The sequence below is a fragment of the Nicotiana tomentosiformis genome, chromosome 4 (assembly GCF_000390325.3).
Source record: "Nicotiana tomentosiformis chromosome 4, ASM39032v3, whole genome shotgun sequence".
In the NCBI taxonomy this organism is placed as follows: domain Eukaryota; kingdom Viridiplantae; phylum Streptophyta; class Magnoliopsida; order Solanales; family Solanaceae; genus Nicotiana; species Nicotiana tomentosiformis.
Genome location: NC_090815.1, coordinates 64176088 through 64196872, shown reverse-complemented (window position 1 = coordinate 64196872; position 20785 = coordinate 64176088). Strand labels below are relative to the sequence as shown.

The 20785-nt window shown below is 40.7% G+C and overlaps 1 protein-coding gene across 1 annotated transcript; it reads right to left on the bottom strand.

Annotated features, from left to right (window-relative positions):
- Window positions 1–269: 269 nt before the first annotated feature.
- Window positions 270–20098, bottom strand: LOC138909820 (uncharacterized). The gene is made up of 5 exons (XM_070201037.1): window positions 19858–20098; window positions 19430–19702; window positions 15632–15687; window positions 697–1472; window positions 270–531 (listed from the first exon to the last, which is right to left on the bottom strand). The coding sequence occupies exons 1-5, from the start codon at window positions 20096–20098 to the stop codon at window positions 270–272; spliced, it is 1608 nt and encodes a 535-aa protein (XP_070057138.1).
- Window positions 20099–20785: the final 687 nt, after the last annotated feature.

The window sequence follows — 20785 nt, the reverse complement described above, 5'->3', positions numbered from 1 at the left end:
CAATCCAGGACTCACACTTTGAGAATTTTGCATACAACTTCTTCTCTCTCATGGTCTGGAGCATGATCCCTTACTGCTCATGATCCTCCCGACGGTGGGAGCACATTAGAATGTCATCAATAAACACAATGACCATTGATTCAAGATATGGATGAAATACATTGTTTATCATGTGCATAAGTTGCCGGGGCATTGGTTAGCACAAATGACATCACAAGGAACTCGTAGAGTCCTAAAGGCAGTCTTCGGGATATCCGGATCCCGAATCTTTAGCTGATGATACCCGGCAACAAGTCAATACCAAGATCTATATCTCTATCCGACAACATGCCCGAAAGATTTCCCGGAAATACATCTGGGAAGTACCTCAACATCGGAACTGACTCAACGGTAGGAGTATCAACAGTGGCATCTCTCGCAAAGGCTAGATATGACTGACATCCTTTCTCAGCCATCTGTTGTGCCTTAAGGAAGGACACAACCTTGCTAGGAATATATCCAATGTACCCCTCCATTCTAACCGCGACAAACCTGGCATATCCAGTGTCATAGTCTTGGCGTGACAGTCTAGAATAGCATGATAGGGCGACAACCGGTCCATGCCCAAGATAACATCAAAGTCTAACATACAGAGTAACAATAGATCAACTCTGGTCTCAAAACCACCAATTACAAAAAAACACGACCGATACACACGGTCCATAATAATAGTATCTCCCATAAGCGTGGACAGATATACCCAAATACGGAGAAAAGTAAGATGATACATATGAGTATGTGGATCCTGGATCAAATAAGATTGATGCATCTCTATGACAAATAGGAACAATACATGTGATAATTGTGTTTGATGCATCCTCCTCCGTTCTACCCATAAAAGCATAGAATCTAGCATGGCTTCCCCCTCTAGGGCGACCCCTTCCTGCCTGACCTCTACCCCTAGCTGGTTGTGCATTGGGAGCGGCAATTGGAGCAGCAACCACGGCCTGAGAAGTCTGTAGACCTGATGGAATACGTCGAGCCTGAGTACCATGTGGAGTTGCACCCTTTCTGAGTCGGGGGAAGTCCCTCACAAAAAGTTGGGTATCACCACACTCAAAGAAAGCTTTCGGTGGTTGTGGCAGCTGAAACTGGCCTTGGCCTGGTCGGCTAGAATGACCGCTGAAGGCACCCCATGCAGGAGGTGCACAAGACAGTGGCTGAGCAAAATGGGCAACTTGAGACCTCGGAGTAGCTGGAGCACCACAAGAAGCTGGAAGTGCTGAATTAACTGGAAGGTTTACATATCCTCTACCATGAAGGGTTGTAGCTATAGCGTGGCCAGCACTAAATTCTCCAGTACCTCGAGGCCTTTTGGCCTCCCTGTCCTCCCTCTCACGACCCCGCATATCCTCCAATCTCTGCGCAATCTCTACCAAATATTGATAAGGAGTATATGTCTCCAACTCTTGAGCCATGTTGAATCTAATACCCTGTAGAAACCAAGGCAGAAACATGTCAGGATAACTTACTGAATCCGGCAGCATACTCTGACACTGTCACAGTACCCTGGCGCAGCTGCTCAAACTCTGCGCGCCATGCATCCCGAAGGGTCTGAGGAACAAACTCTAACAAGAACATCTCTTAAAACTGAGTCCATGTTAGTGAAGTCGCATCGGCTGGGCTACCCTCCTCGTAAGCCCGCCACCATTTTCCTAAGGATTCATTTTCTTAACTGTCACGCCCCAAACTCGAAAAGCACGGCCGACGCCTAAACGAGTGAACTTGGTCAAGCAGGCATGTTAGACGCTTTGTACCCAACGCACCCATTATACAGAGAAGACATAATTTAGACTGTAGGGAGATCATGTACACAATACTAAATCATTTCATTAGTTACTTTACTTTTAAGTTTCAAAATAAACATATTCTTATAGTTTGAGTGGAACAAGTGATCAAAACACAACATATCTTGTTTGAATTTTCTAGAACCCATGTACAACCCACATAGTGTCTACGGAGTCTCTAAAAGATACAAAAGAGTGTTATGATAGTGTCGGCAATAAGGCACTGGCTATACCTCGAGACGTGATAATAATATGAACAAAAGATACAATACATGACCCCGGGATGAAGTGGGGCTCAACAAGTCTGTTGGGAAGAGGATATACCATTATCGCTGATCAACACTGTCTGATATGGAACCCCCTGCATCCATTTAAAGATGCAGCACCCCCAGCAAAAGGGATGTTAGTACTGTCGAATAGTACTAGTATGTAAAACTAAATACCATCTCAATGGAATGAATAATAATACAAGGAGGAATAGTCAAGAATTCAATAAGAGCTTCAAATAATAGTAAAACATCAAGTTAAGGATGACATAAGTTTTCAAGTCAATTTCCATGTTATTAGGTTAGATGATGTTTAGTGCCGATATACATAATTCACAATACCATTGTATTCTTACACGGAGTCCGATCACGACCCGATCGGCTAGGTCGTTTCAATTGAGACATCAACCATAACCACAATTTTATTATAATTTCCAGCACAATCACCACCATGTGTGTGGCATAGCGTCCGACCACGGCCCGATCGGCTAGGCCGTCTCACCCGAGACATTACCTTTTTCAGTCAATTATCTCACATCATACTTATTTCACATCCTTTCGATTCATTGGCACTAGTGGCCGTGGCCACAATTATAAAGTCATTGTTGGCACTTGCCCGTATTTCATAATTCTAGTTCCCCTTTCCATATTCAAACATCATTATCATTATCAACAACAATAAGGCTTCCCATTCAAGATATTAAATTTACATATGAGAAATTTGGGAATTTTAGCCACAAAGAGGCTTTTCATACAATTTGGCATAATAGCCTTTATTTCGATCTTGACTTGAAGTCTTAACATTTTTAACACATATTTCATGTTTTGAACACATTATCAATTATAAGGTGATATGACGAAGCATTTACAATACATATTGGGCATATATCCTTCAACACAAGCACATTCGGAATAGCCAATTCTATTATGATCAATTTGGGACTTACACCAATTACATGAACATAGTGGGATTCGATTCTAAGAAGAATGTGGTTTAGCCAACATACCTCAATTGAGCTTCCTTTAAACTCTAAAACGTATCAGAATTCTTAGCAACATTGATCTATTTTAGAAATATAACATGTTGGACCAAAATTAGGAAGATGGTCATGATTCTAGCTCATTTGAGCACATTTTCAAATACTAGGTGTGCATTGATGTTTTTAAGGCCCTTTTGTGAAAGATTCCATCATTTCCCCAACCCATTCTCTACCATTTTTAGCTCACAACCTTCCCACATTCTTTGATAACACATGCATGCAAGATAACAACCCTCTCCCCTCCCCCACACACACACCTAAGAATTGTCTTTCTAATTATCCCATTTTTGGTAAATATTTCGAAATTGAGAGCTAAGACATAGATTCTTACCTTTAGGATGAAGACTTTATTTGTTAATCCTCAATGATTGATCAAGAATTGATGGATAATATGTTAATGGTTACTTCCCCACACTAAGAACTCTTTCTCACTCTAAAATTATCATACATTTGATCAAATTTGACCATGGCATATGTTTTATCAAAGTAGGATCGGGTTATCAAAACCCAAAAACGAAGCTCGGGGACAGGATCTGCGGTCGCATATGCGACCGCATAATGATTCTGTTATGCCACAACCTCAGGAAGCGCGACCCGCACTCAACCGAGTGAACTCGGTCGAGCAAGCTTGTTAGATACTTTCTACCCAACTCACCCATGATCAAGAGAAGACATGATTTCATTAATTAGACAGTAGGAAGATCATATATATAATACTAAATCGTCTCATTGGTTACATCATTTTTAAGTTTCAAGATACACACATTCTTATGATTCGAGTGAAACAGGAGATCAAAACACAACATAATCTATTTGACTTTTCTAGCACCCATGTACGACCCACATAGTGTCTACTGAGCCTCTAAAATATACAAAAGAGTGTTATGATAGTGCTGGAAACAAGGCCCCGGCTATACCTCAAAATATGATAATGATATGAGCAAAAGATACAATACATGACCCCGGGATGAAGTGGGGCTCACCAAGTCTGTTGGGAAGAGGATGTACCACTATCGCTGATCAACACTGCCTTCTATAGAACCACCTGCATCCATTTAAAGATGTAGCGCCCTCGGCAAAAGGGACGTTAGTACTGTCGAATAGTACTAGTATGCAAAACTAAACACCATCTCAATATAATGAATAATAATACAAGGGGGAAATAGTCATTAGTTCAATAAGAGCTTCAAACAATACTAAAACATCAAGTAAAGATCACATAAGTTCTCAAGTCAATTTCCATGTTATTAGGCTGGGTGATCTTTAGAGCCGATATACCATAATTCATAATACCACCGTATTCTTAAACGGAGTCCGATCACGACCCGATCGGCTATGTCGTCTCATTTGAGACATCAACCATAACCATAATTTCAATTATCATTTCCTGCACAGTCACCACCATGTGTGCGGCATGGCATCCGATCACGGCCCGATCGGCTAGGCCGTCTTACCCAAGACATTACCTTTTTCATTCAATCATCTCACATCATACTTCTTTCATATCCTTTCGATTCATTGGCACTAGTGGCCACGATTATAAAGTCATTCTTGGCACTTGGCCTTATTTTAAAATTCCAGTTCCCCTTTCCACATTCAAACATTATTATCATTATCAACAACAATAAGGCTTCTCATTCAAGACATTAAATTCACATATGAGCAATTTGGGAATCTTAGACACATAGAGGCTTTTCATAATATTTGGCATAATAACCTTTATTTCGACCTTGACTTGAAGTCTTAACATTTTTAACACATATTCCATGTTTTGAACACATTCTCAATGATAAGGTGATATGATGAAGCATTTACAATACATATTGAGCATATATCCTTCAACACAAGCTCATCCGGAATAGCCAACTCTATTATGATCAATTTAGGACTTACACCAATTACATGAATACCGTGGGATTCGATTTTAAGAAGAAGGGGGTTTAGCCAACATACCTCAATTGAGCTTCCTTAAACTTTAAAACGTTTCTGAATTCTTAGAACTTCGATCTATTTTAGAAATATAACAAGTTGGACTAAAATTAAGAAGATGGTCATGATTCTAGCTCATTTTAGCAAATTATCAAACACTAGGTGTGCATTAACATTTTTAAGGCCCTTTTAGCAAAGATTCTATCATTCCTCAACCCATTCTCTACCATTTGTTTAGCTCACAACCTTCCCACATACTTTAAGAATACATGCATGCAAGATAACAGCCCCCACACCTAATAATTGTCTTTCTAATTATCCCCCTTTTTAGTAGATTTTCGAAATTAAGAGCTAGGGCATAGATTCTTACCTTTAAGATGAGGACTTTCGTGATACTCTTCAAGGATTGAGCAACAATTGTTGGATATTAGGATGAAGGTTACTTCCCCACTCTAAGAACTCTTTCTCAGTCTAAAAATATCAGAAATATGCTCAAAAATGGAGTACGACATATGTTTTAATGAAATTGGGTCTGGTTTAAAAACACCAAAAATGAATCCTTGGGACAGGATCTGCAGTCGCATATGCAACCGCATAATGATTCTGCGGTCCGCGAAATGGCCGTGGAAAATGACCCCCGGAACTGGGCTAGTCCGCTTCACTATGCGACCGTTATGTGGCCCGCAGACCTATTTTGTGGTCGCATAATGCGCCGCAGAACCTCCCTCCGCAAAATTCCAAGGCTGATTATGTGATCAAAGTGCGGCCCGCGAAATGGTTGTGCGGTCGCACAACTGGCCGCGAAATTGACATAAAAAATGGCCCAAACAGCTGCTTCACTCTGTGGCCATTCTGTGGCCCGCAGAGTGATTATGCGGCACCACAAAACATTATTCTTCCTTTGCGAAATTTTACGGGGCCTTACATTCTCCCCCGCTTAGTATCATTTGTCTTCGAATGTGGGTCAAATCTATTATTAGCATCAAATGTGGCCCAACTGTTAATTCACACTCACTAGTAGTTTCAAAATTTGGCTAACTCCCTAAATTTCCAAATAATTTGCCAGAGTCTCCCTTTTAACTGGCCCTATCCACCTGCTAGAGAACCCCAAAAACACATCCTAACAACATATACATAATCCAACGATGTAACATAACACAAAACAACACAAACTATGGCCTCACAAGCAATATATTACTAGAAGGGAACACCCTTAATGTCAATTTGTACAAATGATATATAATTCATAAAAGGTAACCCTTAGAATTTTCATATAACACAACTTTATAAATACATGGCTATTCAAACAAATAATGATACTTTTTCTTCGTTTCTTCCTCGGCCTCCCAAGTAGCCTCTTCAGCCTGTTGGTTTCACCATAACACTTTCACGGAGGTAATTTCTTTATTTCTCAACTTTGGACTTGTTGATCAAAAATAGAAACTAGAATCTTTTCATACGTCAATTCCTCATTAACCTCAATAGTCTCAACCAGAACAATGGGTGTCGGATCTCCAACTACTTACTTCAACATAGACACACGAAACACCGGGTGCACTAATGACATCTCAGGTGGTGGCTCAAGTTTGTACGCTACCTCACCGATCCTTTGAATGATTCTGTACGGTCCGACATACCTCGAACTCAATTTCCCGTTCATACCAAATTGCATTACACCTTTCATGAGGGAAATTTTAAAGAATACCCAATCATTGTTTTGAACTCCAAATCCCTATGACGAACATTCGAATAGGACTTTTGATGACTCTGAGCAGTCTTCAACCGCTCCTTAATGATCTTAAATTTTTCTAGAGCCTGATGCATGAGGTCTGGCCCTATCAACTCTGCTTCCCCAATCTCGAACCACCTAATGGGAGATCTACATCTCCTTCCGTATAAAGCCTCGAACGGTTACATCTGAATGCTAGCATAATAATTATTGTTGTAAGCAAATTCTATGAGTGGAAGATGATCATCCCAGCTACCCTTGAAGTCAAGAACACAAGCACACAACATATCCTCAAGTATCTGAATAGTCCGCTTTGCCTGCCCGTTGGTCCGTGGATGGAAGGCTGTACTAAGATTCACCTGAGTACCCAAACCTTGCTAAAATTTCTTCCAAAATTTTACCGTGAACTGAGCCCCTCGCTCGGAAATGATAGAAATTGGAGTACCATATAGCCTAACTATTTTCTTGATATATAACTGAGCATACTGTTTTGCTGTGTCGGTAGATTTAACTGGCAAGAAGTGTGCTGATTTCGTGAGCCAATCCACAAACCCCCAAATTGAGTCTAACTTGCGTGGAGTGCATGGCAATCTTGCCAAAAAAATCCATATTAATCATTTCCCACTTTCACATTGGAATTTCTATATTCTGTGCCAACCCACCAGAACTTTGGTGTTCGGCCTTCACTTGCTGACAAATTGGACATTTGGCCACAAAGTCCGCTGCATTCCTCTTCATATCATTCCACCAAAAGACTTCTTTAAGATCATGATATATCTTTGTAGAAACTGAGTGCACGGAATACAATACCTGGAACGATGAGCCTCGGTCATGATTCTTCCTCGGAGACTATCTACATCTGGAACACATAATCGCCCTTGGTACCTTAGTGTACTATCATCCACGCCAAGAGAAAATTCATGGTCTTATGCTTACGAACCCCTTCTTTCAACTGTTCTAATAATGGTCGTTGTGTTACTTCTTTTTTACTTCCACAACAAGCAACGATTCAGCCCTATTTTGTACAATTATCCCACCTTCACTAGAGTCCACTAGACGAACTCCTAAACAAGCCAACCGATGAACCTCCTTGGCCAACAACATTTGATATGACTCCAAGTGGGCCAAACTACCCATATATATTTGGCTAAGAGCATCTGTCACAATATTAGCCTTCCCCGGATGATATAGAATATCGAAATCGTAATACTAAAGTGACTCAAGCCATCTTCTCTACCTTAGATTCAATTACTTCTATTTGTAAATATATTGAAGGATCTTTTGGTCTGTAGATATGTCCACCTGGACCCCATACAAATAATGATGCCAAATCTTTAATGCAAAAATCACAGCCGCAATTTCTAAGTCGTGTGTTAAATTGTTGGTTTTATGATTTTTGGGTTGCCTAGAGGCATAAATGATCATCTTGCCACATTGCATCATTAGTGGAACATCTATATCACATTTCTCTTTCAAATGACCTCCTAGGAATTGAGTTGTACAAAAATTTCCTTGATACGGTTACAATCTTATTAGTGCTTGCAATTTATTATTTTCCAAATTTCTCAACAAAAGACATTACTAGGTAAGTTTTCTTATAGCACCATTTGTTTCAAATGAATAACATCTACTAGAATGCGCACACACCCTCATAACATCAACCCGCATGGCATTACCTCAAATGTGAAGAAACATCGTGCTCAGACCTTTCTTAGCCACCCTCTTTCCTGCTTTTATGTCTTATAGGATTTTAAGAAACCAACTTACTTCCCACGGCAAAAGGAACGTTAGTACTATCGAATAGTACTAATATGTAAAACTAAACTCCATCTCAATAGAATAAATAATAATATAAGGGGGAAATAGTTATGAGTTTAATAAGATCTTCAAACAATACTAAAACATCAAGTAAGGATCACATAAGTTCTCAAGTCAATTTCCATGTTATTAGGTTGGGTGATCTTTAGAGCCGATATACCATATTTCACAATACCACCGTATTATTACACGGAGTCCGATCACGACCCGATCGGCTAGGTCGTCTCATTTGAGACATCAACCCTAACCATAATTTCAATTATCATTTCTTGCATAGTCACCACCATGTGTGCGGCATGGCGTCCGATCACGGCCCGATCGGCTAGGCCGTCTCACCCGAGACATTACCTTTTTCAATCAATCATCTCGCATCATACTTCTTTCATATCCTTTCGATTCATTGGCACTACTGCCCACAATTATAAAGTCATTCTTGGCATTTTGCCGTATTTCATAATTCCAGTTCCCCTTTCAACTTTCAAACATCATTATCATTATCACCAACAATAAGGCTTCCCATTCAAGACATTAAATTCACATATGAGCAATTTGGGAATATTAGGCACATAGAGGCTTTTCCTACAATTTGGCATAACAACCTTTATTTCGACCTTGACTTGAAGTATAAACATTTTTAACACATATTCCATGTTCTGAACACATTCTCAATGATAAGGTGATATGATGAAGCATTTACAATGCATATTGAGCATATATCCTTCAACACAAGCACATTTGGAATAGCCAACTGTATTATGATCAATTTGGGACTTACACCAATTACCTGAACACCGTGGGATTCGATTCTAAGAAGAAGCGGGTTTAGCCAACATACCTCAATTGAGCTTCCTTTTAACTTTAAAACATTTCGGAATTCTTAGCACTTCGATCTATTTTAGAAATATAACAACTTGGACCAAAATTAGGTAGATGGTCATGATTCTAGCTCATTTGAGCACATTATCAAACACTATGTGTGCATTAACGTTTTTAAGGCCCTTTTAGGAAAGATTCTATCATTACTCAACCCATTCTCTACCATTTGTTTAGATCAAAACCTTCCCACATACTTCAAGAATACATGCATGCAAGATAACAACCCCCACACCCAATAATTATCTTTGTAATTATCCCCCTTTTTAGTAGATTTCGAAATTAAAAGCAAGGGCATAGATTCTTACCTTTAAAATGAGGACTTTCTTGATAATCTTCAAGGATTGAGCAAGAATTGTTGGATATTAGGTTGAAGGTTACTTCCTGTCACACCCTGAAATCAAGAAGCGTGACTGGTGCTCAACCGACTAAACCCAGTCGAGCAAACCTTGTTTGCATTAACCTCTCATTATTACTCACTCATGCATGATTTACCATAACATAATAAGATTTTTCACATTCATATTAAATACATTTGGCTCAATGGTCCATATTTTCTTTCTCGTGGTGGTTACACATCTCTATAAATAGCTGTTAATACTCTGAACATAAATACATGACAACACTCAAATCTTTAATTACATGACCCACGGTGTACATGGAGCTTCTATGACAATAGGTACCTATATACGTAAAATTAACTAGACCCAAACACCCACTAGAACTGTAGCGGGCACGCCATAAGCTGAGTAATGAAGAAGATCCCCATCAAAGGTCCATATTATCCTGTAGAAGTATACCTGCATCCATTAAAAGATGCAGCGCCCCCAGCAAAAGGGACATGAGTACATGTGGAATAGTAGTCGTATATAAGGCAGTCAAAACAACATATGAAAATACGGTAACTCAAATAAGAAGCAAATAAAGTACATCAAGAAACTACGAAACATCTAATAAAATCACATTTCAAGTCTTATTATACTTGCATCATTTTAACATTCTTTTAGGATCAACTGCGCCATATGAACTATACATGGAATACATGATATAATATAATTGTATCAACATGTACAAATAATCCCAACGAAAGTGGCACCTTCCTCCCTTATTTTACATATACACATTTCGTAGACCGTCCTTAGTGTTCACATATCATATTATACACCTATGCGTCTCATAGACCGTTCACAACGTTCACTTACACGATACAAATACACCTATTCAATGGCTTGGAAATACAATCTGAATATGATGAATCATAGTAACGATAAATGGGCTTAGATAGCCATTAACGTCAAGCAAATTTATTAAGAGCTTCCATTCAAATTTATCGACATTAAGTCGGGGATCCTTTATAACCACCCTCACATAAAGTGGCCATGCCGCCTCACCCCAACATATGCGGGTGGAGGTGTATCATGATACCACAACCTCTACACAAAACGATCCTGCTGCCTCACCCCAATATATGCGGGCGGAGGTGTATCACCATACCACAATCCCAAAGAAAAGCGGCCCTGCCGCCTCACCCCAATATATGCGGATGGAGGTGTATCACAATACCACAATCCTAACACAAAGCGGTCATGCCGCCTCACCCTAATATATGTGGGTGGAGGTGTATCCCACAATACCATAATCCCTACACAAAGAGGTCCTACCGCCTCACCCCAATATACGTAGGTAGAGGTGTATCACAATACCACAATCCCTACACAAAGCTGTCATGCCACCTCACCCCAATATATGCGGGTGTAGGTGTATTCCACAATCCCTACGCAAGCGGTCCTACCGCCTCACCCCAATATACTCAGGTGGAGGAGTATCACAATACCAAAATCCCTACACAAAGCGGGCGTACCGCCTCACCCCAATATATGCGGGTGGAGGTGTATTACACAATACCAAAACTCTACACAAAGCAGCCTTGCCGCCTCACCCCAATGTATGCGGGTGGAGGTGCATTCCACAATACCAAAATTCTACGCAAAGTAGCCTTGCCGCCTCACCCCAATGTATGCGGGTGGAGGTGTATTCCACAATAACAAAACTCTACACAAAGTGGCCTTGCTGCCTCAGCCCAATGTATGCGGGTGTAGGTGTATTCCACAATACCAAAAATCTACACAAAGCGGCCTTGCCGCCTCACCCCAATGTATGCGGGTGGAGGTGTATTCCACAATACCAAAACTCTACACAAAGCGGCCTTTCTGCCTCACCCCAATGTATGCGGGTGGAGGTGTATTACAATATCATAATCCCTACACAAAGCGGCCTTGCCGCCTCACCCCAATGTATGCGGGTGGAGGTGTAATCCCAATCATAATACCATATATAAACTCAAAGCGACATAGTTTGTCATTACATTTAAGGTCGTAATTACTCATATCATTGGAATACTTTATGTTCATGCTCATCACGAAAAAACACAACTCATTACATTAGCACATGCATGGTAAATCAATTAGTCGATTTCAATGGCACATGGGCCAAATTCCTTTTCTTAAGGTTCATCATCATTAAACAAAGGACATCTCCCTTCTATCTCATTTTCACTTCCTTGACCTCTTGAGGTCATTTTCTAGGTTCATGACTCTTGGGGACTTAACAATTGAAGTCATTTACATACATTATTTCAGAAGAATTCAACTATAGTTGAAACCATTGGGTCATATGACACTTCATAATTCTCATTTAGGCAACGATCACATTTCATGTTCATACTATCACTTTCTTGTACTTGCCATGGGTGATCATAGAACATTAAGAGCATTTAGAACATTTAGGAACATCATAGTCTTTACTCGCAAGAACGTAGGGGTTTATAACACATTGGAAACCAAAGAACAAATACGTATATCTCATAACCTTTCACATCATATATCACTTAATTCAACCACTTACAATATTATTATTTCATTGGCTCTTTTGGCCATACATATGATTCTTCTTTCATGGCACAATGGCCGTATTTCATATTCCACACATTCATATCTTTCCTTTCATGGATCATCATCATAAATATCAACATATACAATATTCCGAAAATGACAACTTTACGTTCATTAGTAATGAGACTTTAAACACAATGGATTTCTTTCCAAGAAATGGAGTAAAATGATTGGCAATCGAAGAACAAGTTAAAATCATAAACAAGTAACACGTCATTTATTCTTGAAATACTTTTTCTCAAAAAGGACAATACACAATTTCCACTCACGGATATGTATGAATGCAAAACACATTGAAAATACTCATTAAACATAGCATTAACTAAAATAGCCACATATGGGCATCAATTGAGTTCATAAGCTTTTAGGCAATTCTATTTTCAAAGTCAATTTTAGAATAGTTGAATCAAAGCTCATTTCATAATCTTTCTCACATCATCTCATTTCATTGGCACCATGCGACAAGTATAACTTTCATTCTTGGCACGTTGGCCACACTTTATATCCCCAATTCCTTATTTCACTTCCAACCATCTTTGTAGGTGATCAACAATAAGACATTTCCAATCAAGACTTTAGGTACACATATGAGCAATTAAGAGTCTTAAGCATATTGAGTTTTCTCACACAATTTGACATCATAACCTTCATTTGAAATACCACTCAAAGACATAGCATTTTAATACACATATCATTCTTGAACACATTCCCAAAAGATAACATAATGTGATAGGAACTTTCGAAACACATTTTGAATACATAATTCTCGACACTTTGCTTATTCAGGACATTCGAATTTATTGGAAAAAACCCAAAACATAGAATAAGGAACTTGACACATCCATACTTGAAGCTTACGGGAACATCATTGAATTCATTTCTAAGAAGGAAGTTTAGCCAACATACCTTGTTTTGAGCTTTCCTTAAATTACTACAACGTTCCAGAAATTCTAGCAATTCCAATATATTTTGAGACATAATAAAATTGAACACAAATTAGGAAGGTATTCATGGTTTCAGCTCATTTGAGCATTTTATCAAAAACTAGGTGTGCAAATTTGGCTACAATTTTCTTCTACAAGATTTCCTTAATTCTATAATCCAATCTTTACTTATTTGAGCTCAAAAATCTTCCCACAAACCTTATTGGTACATACATGTATAAATAATACTCTCATACCCAAGAATCATATTCCTAATCAACAATCTTCTACCCAAATCCGAAATTGAAAATTAGGGTATGGAACCTTACCTCTTGGATGAAGAACTTGTGAAATTTCCTTGTTGGATTTCAAAGCTTGGACAAGATCTTGATGAACAAAACACTTTATCTACTTCCTCTCTCTAGAACACTCTCACTTCTCTCTAAAGAACCTCAGATAATTGCCCCAAAATAAATCCCGAAGCCTATTTATCAAAATGAGGTTGGGTTATGAAAATAGAAAAATTAACCCTCCGAAAGCAGGTCTGCGGTCGCATAATGGGCCGCAGAATAGCTATGCGGGTCGCAAAAGGCACCACAAAATTGATGCCAAAACTGGGATGTACTGGTCCATTCTGTGACTAGTTTGCGGTTGCAGAAGCACTTTTCTGATCGCAGAATTGGTCGCAGAATCTCATATTTCCGGTCTTTGGTAATTTGGTCATAACTTCCTGTAGGAGTGTCCAAATGATGAACGGCTTGAAGCATTAGAAACTAAACTCAAAGGGATTTAATTTGATATGTAGATCATCACCTAAGTAGTTATAGTTTGGTAGCAGCATGCATCTGAAGTAGAATCTTGTGCGAACTCACTTGAAACTTTATCCCATCATAAAATTTTCAACTTGACTCAGCCTTGGGGCTATTCTTAGATCATAAACCATTCTTAATGCACATCATACATATATTATCATGATCAATTGATATCATTCATATAATAGTCCTTGTCTACACACAAAATAATATAATTAGAGCACATCAACTTTCTTAATAGCGCTTAAGTACTTCAAAATTTTCCGGGGTGTTACACTTCCCCACTCTAAGAAATCTTTCTCACTCTAAAAATATCAGAATATGCTCAAAAATGGACTATGGCATATGTTTTAACAAAATAGGGTCGGGTTAAAAAAACACCAAAAATGAAGCTCCAGGACAGGATCTGCGGTCGCATATACAATACATAATGATTCTGCGGTCCGAGAAATGGACACGGAAAATGGCCCCCGGAACTGGGCTAGCCTGCTTCACTCTGCAGCCATTATGCGGCCCGCAGACCTGTTATGCGGTCACATAATGCGCCGCAGAACCGCCCTCCACAAAATTTCAAGGCTGATTATGCGATCAAAGTGCGGCCCGTGAAATGGTTGTGCGGTCGCATAACTGGCAGAGTGATTATGCGGCCACATAACGGGACGCATAAATTCCCAACCCTGCAAAAGTTTTTCCTTCAACTCCCCAACGCACTGTTTAATCCATAAAGTCCGAGCCCCGATTTTTAGGAAATATTTTACGGGGCCTTACATCCTCCCCCACTTGAGATCATTCATCCTCGAATGAGGATCAAGGCTCACTAGCATCCTATGCAACTCAGTTTTCACACCACACTAGAGTTGCCAAAACTTTCCAAAAATTTGACTAACTCCCTGAATTTCCAAAACTTTCGCCAGAGTTTCCCCAGTAACTGGGCCTATCCACCTGTCTGAGAGCCCCAGAAACACATCCTCAAAACATATATATAATCCAATGATGTAACATAACTCATAACAAAACCAACCGTGGCCTCACATATAATGTATTTAGAAAGAAGCACCTTTACATTAACTGAACAAGTGATACAAGAATCCATAGGCGACAATTTTATAGAAAGGTTACATGGCTTATACAAACAAGTAAGGATACTTCTTTTTCATCTCTTCTTCGGCCTCCCAAGTAGCCTCTTCAACCTGCTGGTTTCGCCATAATACCTTCACGGAAGCAATTTCTTTATTCCTCAACTTTTGGACTTGCCTATCAAGAATGGTAACTGGAATTTCTTCATATGACAGTTCTTCATTAATCTCAATGGTCTCAACCGGCACAATAGCTGATGGATCTCCAAATACGTTCTTCAACATAGACACATGGAATACCGGGTGCACTAATGACATCTCGGGTGGTAGCTCAAGCTTGTGCGCCATCTGACCAATCCTCTGAATGATTTTGTATGGCCCGCCATACCTTTGACTCAATTTCCATTTCCTTCCAAACCGCATTATACCCTTCATGGGGAAAACCTTCAAAAATACCCAATCATCTTACTTGAACTCTAAGTCTCCGTGACGAACATCGAATAGGAATTTTGAGGACGCTGAGCACTCTTTAACCGCTCCTTAATAATTTTAACCTTTTCCATAGCCTGATGCATGAGGTATGGTCCTATCAACTCAGCTTCCACAATCTCGAACCACCCATTGGGAGATCTACATCTCCTACCATATAATGCCTCAAATGGTGGCATCTGAAAACTAGTATGAAAGCTGTTGTTATAAGCAAACTCTATGAGTGGCAAATGATCATCCTAGCTACCCTTGAAGTCAAGAACACAAGCATGCAACATTTCCTCAAGTGTCTGAATAGTCCGCTCTTCCTGCTCGTCGGTCTGTGGATGGAAGGTTATACTAAGATTCACTTGAGTACCCAAACCTTGCTAAAATTTCTTCCAAAAATTTTCCGTGAACCGAGCCCCTCGATCAGAAATGATAGAAACTGGAGTGCCCTGTAGCCTGACTATTTCCTTGATATACAACTGACTATACTATTACACTGTTCGGTAGATTTAACTGGCAAGAAGTGTGTTGATTTCGTGAGCCGATCTACAATCACTAAAATTGAGTCAAACTTGCGAGGAGTGCATGGTAATCCTACAACAAAATCCATATTAATCATTTCCCACTTCCACATTGGAATTTCTATGTTCTGTGCCAACCCACCAGGCCGTTAGTGTTCGGCTTTAACTTGCTGACAATTCGGACATCTTGCCACAAAGTCCGCCATATTCCTATTCATGTCACTCCACCAATAGACTTCCTTGAGATCATGATACATCTTCATGGAACCTGGGTGCACGGAATACCTAGAAGTGTGAGCCTTGGTCATTATTCTTTCCCGGAGACCATCTACATTTGGAACACATAGCCACCCTTGGTACCTTAGTGTACCATCATCCATGCCAAGAGTAAAAGTCATAGTTTTATGTTTTTGAATCCCCTCCTTCAGTTGTACCAACAATGGATCGTCGTATTGCTTCTCTTTGACATCCACGACAAGCAATGATTCAGCCCTATTTTGCAAAATTACCCCTCCTTCACTAGAGTCCGCAAGACGAACTCCCAAGCTAGCTAACTGGTGAACTTCCTTGGCTAACGGCCTTCGACATGCCTCCAAGTGAGCCAAACTAGTCATAGATTTTGGGCTAAGAGCATCCGCCACAACATTAGCTTTCCCGGGGTGATATAGAATATCGATGTCGTAATCCTTGAGTAACTCAAGCCATCTTCTCTGCCTCAGATTCAGCTCCTCTTGTTTGAAAATATATTAAAGACTCTTGTGGTCAGTGAATACATCCACATGGACCCCATAAAAATAATGACGCCAGATTTTTAATGCAAAAACCACCGCAACAGGTTCAAAGTCATGTGTTGGATTGTTCTTCTCATGATTCTTGAGTTTCCTAGAAGCATAAGGTATAACCTTGCCGTGTTGCATTAACACAAACCCAAGCCCTATCCTTGAAGCATCGCAATATACCACAAACCCATATGTACTCTCTGGCAGGGTCAACACCGGCGCCGTAGTTAATCTTGATTTCAACTCCTGGAAGCTCCTTTCACAAGCATCGGACCATTGGAACTTAACCGCTTTCCGAGTCAATTTAGTCAACGGATAGGCAAGAGTAGAGAATCCCTCCACAGACTTCCTGTAATACCCTGCTAAGCCCAAGCAACTGCGAATCTCAGTTGGCGTTATAGGTCTAGGCCAATTCTTCAGCGTTGCAATCTTTTGAGGGTCAACCTTAATTCCTTCTCTAGAGACAACATGACCCAAGAATGTGACAGACTCGAGCCAAAATTCACATTTTGAAAATTTTGCATATAATTGGTGCTGATGAAGAGTCTGCAAAACTGCACTGAGATGATCGGCATGGTCCTCTCGACCTCGTGAATACACAAGGATATCGTCAATGAATACTATCACAAAGGAATCGAGAAAACTCTTGAAAACACGATTCATAAGATCCTTGTAAGCTGTCGGGGCATTTGTTAGCCCAAAAGACATTACCAGAAATTCAAAGTGTCTATACCAGGTCCTGAAAGCTGTTTTCATAATATCCTGCTCCCTGATCTTCAATTTATGGTACCCGGAGCATAAATCAATTTTGGAGAAGTACCTAGCACCTTGAAACTGATCAAACAAATCATCTATTCTTGGTAATGGGTATTTTTTTTTTATTGTGACTTTGTTGAGTTGCCGGTAGTCAATACACATCCTCAGTGATCCATCATTCTTCTTTACAAAGAGAATCGGTGTGCCCCATGGTGACATACTCGGTCGGATGAAACCCTTCTCTAACAAATACTTCAATTGTTCCTTTAGCTCCTTCAATTCTGCTGGTGCCATCCTGTAGGGTGGAATAGATATAGGTTGCGTTCTTGTCATCACATCAACCCCAAAATAAATCTCCATGTGTGGCGGAATCCCAGGGAGCTCATCAGGAAAGACCTCTGGAAATTCATTCACAACTGGTACAGACTCGATTATAGGCGCCTCAACTTCTGTGTCCGTAACTCGAAACAAATGATTGATACACCCCTTATTAATCATCTTCGTGGCCTTAAGGTAAGAAATAAACCTACCTTTTGGCATTACATTATCCCCCTTCCACTCAATAACTGGCTCATTTGAAAATTCAAACCTCACAGTCCTAGTTCAGCAATCGAGCTTGGCAAAACATAAATAAAGCCAATCCATTCCCATAATTACCTCAAAATCGACCATCCTCAATTCAATGAGATTGGCCACGATGTCCCGAACATGCACCGTGACAACATAACCCCTATAAACCTATGCGGCCACAATAGACTCGCCAACCAGAGTAGATACAGAGAATGGCTCAAGAAGCTGTTTCGGTTCTATCCTAAATTCCATATCAACATAAGGGGTAACATAGGACAAGGTAGAACCGGGATTAATAAGAGCATGTACATCATGAGATGTGGAGAAGCCTCTGCACTCTGGCGACCACTCATAGCATAGAAATGGCCGGGTCCTCCTGAACTCTGCGAACCACCCCTAGCTGCACCACGCCCTGCCGGTGCTGGAGTGTCTCGAGCTGGAGGGGGTGCTGAAGATGTAGCAGCTGCAGAACTGGATTGCTATGTTGTGCCACTGCCCGCACGTTGGCAGGATGAACGGCACTCCCTCTGAATATGACCCCTCAATTTGCACCTGTAACATATAGGTAGGTCCATGTAGCAGATCCCCAAGTGCATCTTCCCACACTTGGGGCATGGGGGCCTCAGCTGCTGTTGAAATCTCTCTCTTGATCGACCTTGTTGGTGGGGTGTCCTGCTACCCTTATTGGGCCTAAAATGACCCCCCATGTTGCTGATTGGGCCCTACTGGCGCTGTAATGGCTGAATACTGAGCAAAAGACTAGGATTGCCCTGATGACCCTCCCCCTAAAAGCTAATCTTCCCCCACCAAATGACCCCCCAATGTTGCCTGCAGACCGAGCCTTACTGGTACCCTCTCGCTCTATTCTGTTCTTCAACTTACGGTTCTATGTAGCTTGAGAAAATGCTACCATCTTCCCATAGTTCATATCTGAATTCAAGGTAGTTGTAGCAGCCTCATTGATAATCAAGGGGCTAAGGCCCTGCACAAACCGGCGCACTCTAGCCTCCATAGTAGGCAACATGAGAATGGCATATTTAGACAGACGCGCGAACTCCATGTGATACTCCCACACACTATTACTTTCTTGCTTAAGGTTCTCAAACTCTGCGGCACGAGTTGCCCTAGTCTTGTCTGGCAAGAAATGATCCATGAATGCGTCAGCAAACTCACTCCACCTCGCTGGAGGGCTCCCCTCCTCAAGAGAGTCCTCCCACGGCTCAAACCAAGAATAGGCTACCCCTTTCAGGCGGTAGGCGGCCAACTCCACTCCCTCTGTCTCAGTAGCGCGCATAACCCGGAGAGTCTTATGCATCTCATCAATGAAGTCCAGTGGGTCGTCCTCGAGATTAGCACCTGTGAACACCGGAGGATCCAACTGAAGAAACCTGTTCACCCTGGAACCACTAGAATCCCCTTATTGGCTAGAGGAAGTGGGTGCAATATTTGATCTCTAGTCTTGAGAAGCCACTATCTGTGTAAACATCTGGATAGATCCCAGTCAGAAATACCAGAATCGGAAGCTGGGGTTGGAGGTGGAATCGGAATATTAGTTGGAGGAACCGCTGTACCCTCAGTAGGTGCAGGAACTGGTGTGGCCTGGTCAGGTGTAGTGGAATTAGGTAGTGTAGCAGTCGAGGAATTATCCCTACCCCTTGAGTATTCACCTACATCACCAAATAAAGGGTCAACTGCCACTCCTGAGGCGGCATTGGCTCCTTGGCCAGTTCTTGCTCTCTTCTTAGGTTCCATGTACTAAAAGTTAAAAGAATGCACGAGTTAGAGGAGGAACAGTTTCACAATCAGTTTCATCTCACGATCCAGTATATCAATGAAGGGTATTATTCCTAAATGTCCAAGTAGCCCCCAACTTATAGATGTGGTTGACAAAACACCAATAAGGAGGACTTTACTACACACGGTTCTGAGACATCCTAGGACACTTTTAAACCTTAGGGTTTGATACCAAGTTTGTCATGCCCCAAACTCGGAAAGCGCGACCGGCGCCCAACCTAGTGAACCCAGTCAAGCAAGCTTGTTAGACGCTTTCTACCCAATGCACCCATGATCCGGAGAAGACACAATTTTGTTAATTAGACAGTAGGGAGATCATGTACCCAATACTAAATCATTTCATTAGTTACTTCACTTTTAAGTCTCAAAATACACATATTGTTATAGTTTGAGTGGAACAAGTGATCAAAACACAACATAACTTGTTTGACTTTTCTAGTACCCATGTACAACCCACATAGTGTCAACGGTGCCTTTAAAAGATACAAAAGAGTGTTATGATAGTGCCTGTAACAAGGCCCCGACTATACCTCGAGGCGTGATAATAATATGAACAAAAGATACAATACGTGACCACGGGATGAAGTAAAGCTCACCAAGTATGCTGGGAAGAGGATGTACCACTATCGCGGATAAACACTGTCG

Excerpts from the sequence above, each read along its gene's own strand:
- LOC138909820 (XM_070201037.1), bottom strand. The coding sequence starts at position 20,098 with ATGGAACCTAAGAAGAGAGCAAGAACTGGCCAAGGAGCCAATGCCGCC. Across the intron at positions 19,703-19,857 it reads AACCCCAGCTTCCGATTCTG|GTGCTAATCTCGAGGACGAC; the intron begins GTATTTCTGACT and ends CGGTGTTCACAG. Across the intron at positions 1,473-15,631 it reads AAATGGAAATTGAGTCAAAG|GGTATTAGATTCAACATGGC; the intron begins GTATGGCGGGCC and ends TGGTTTCTACAG.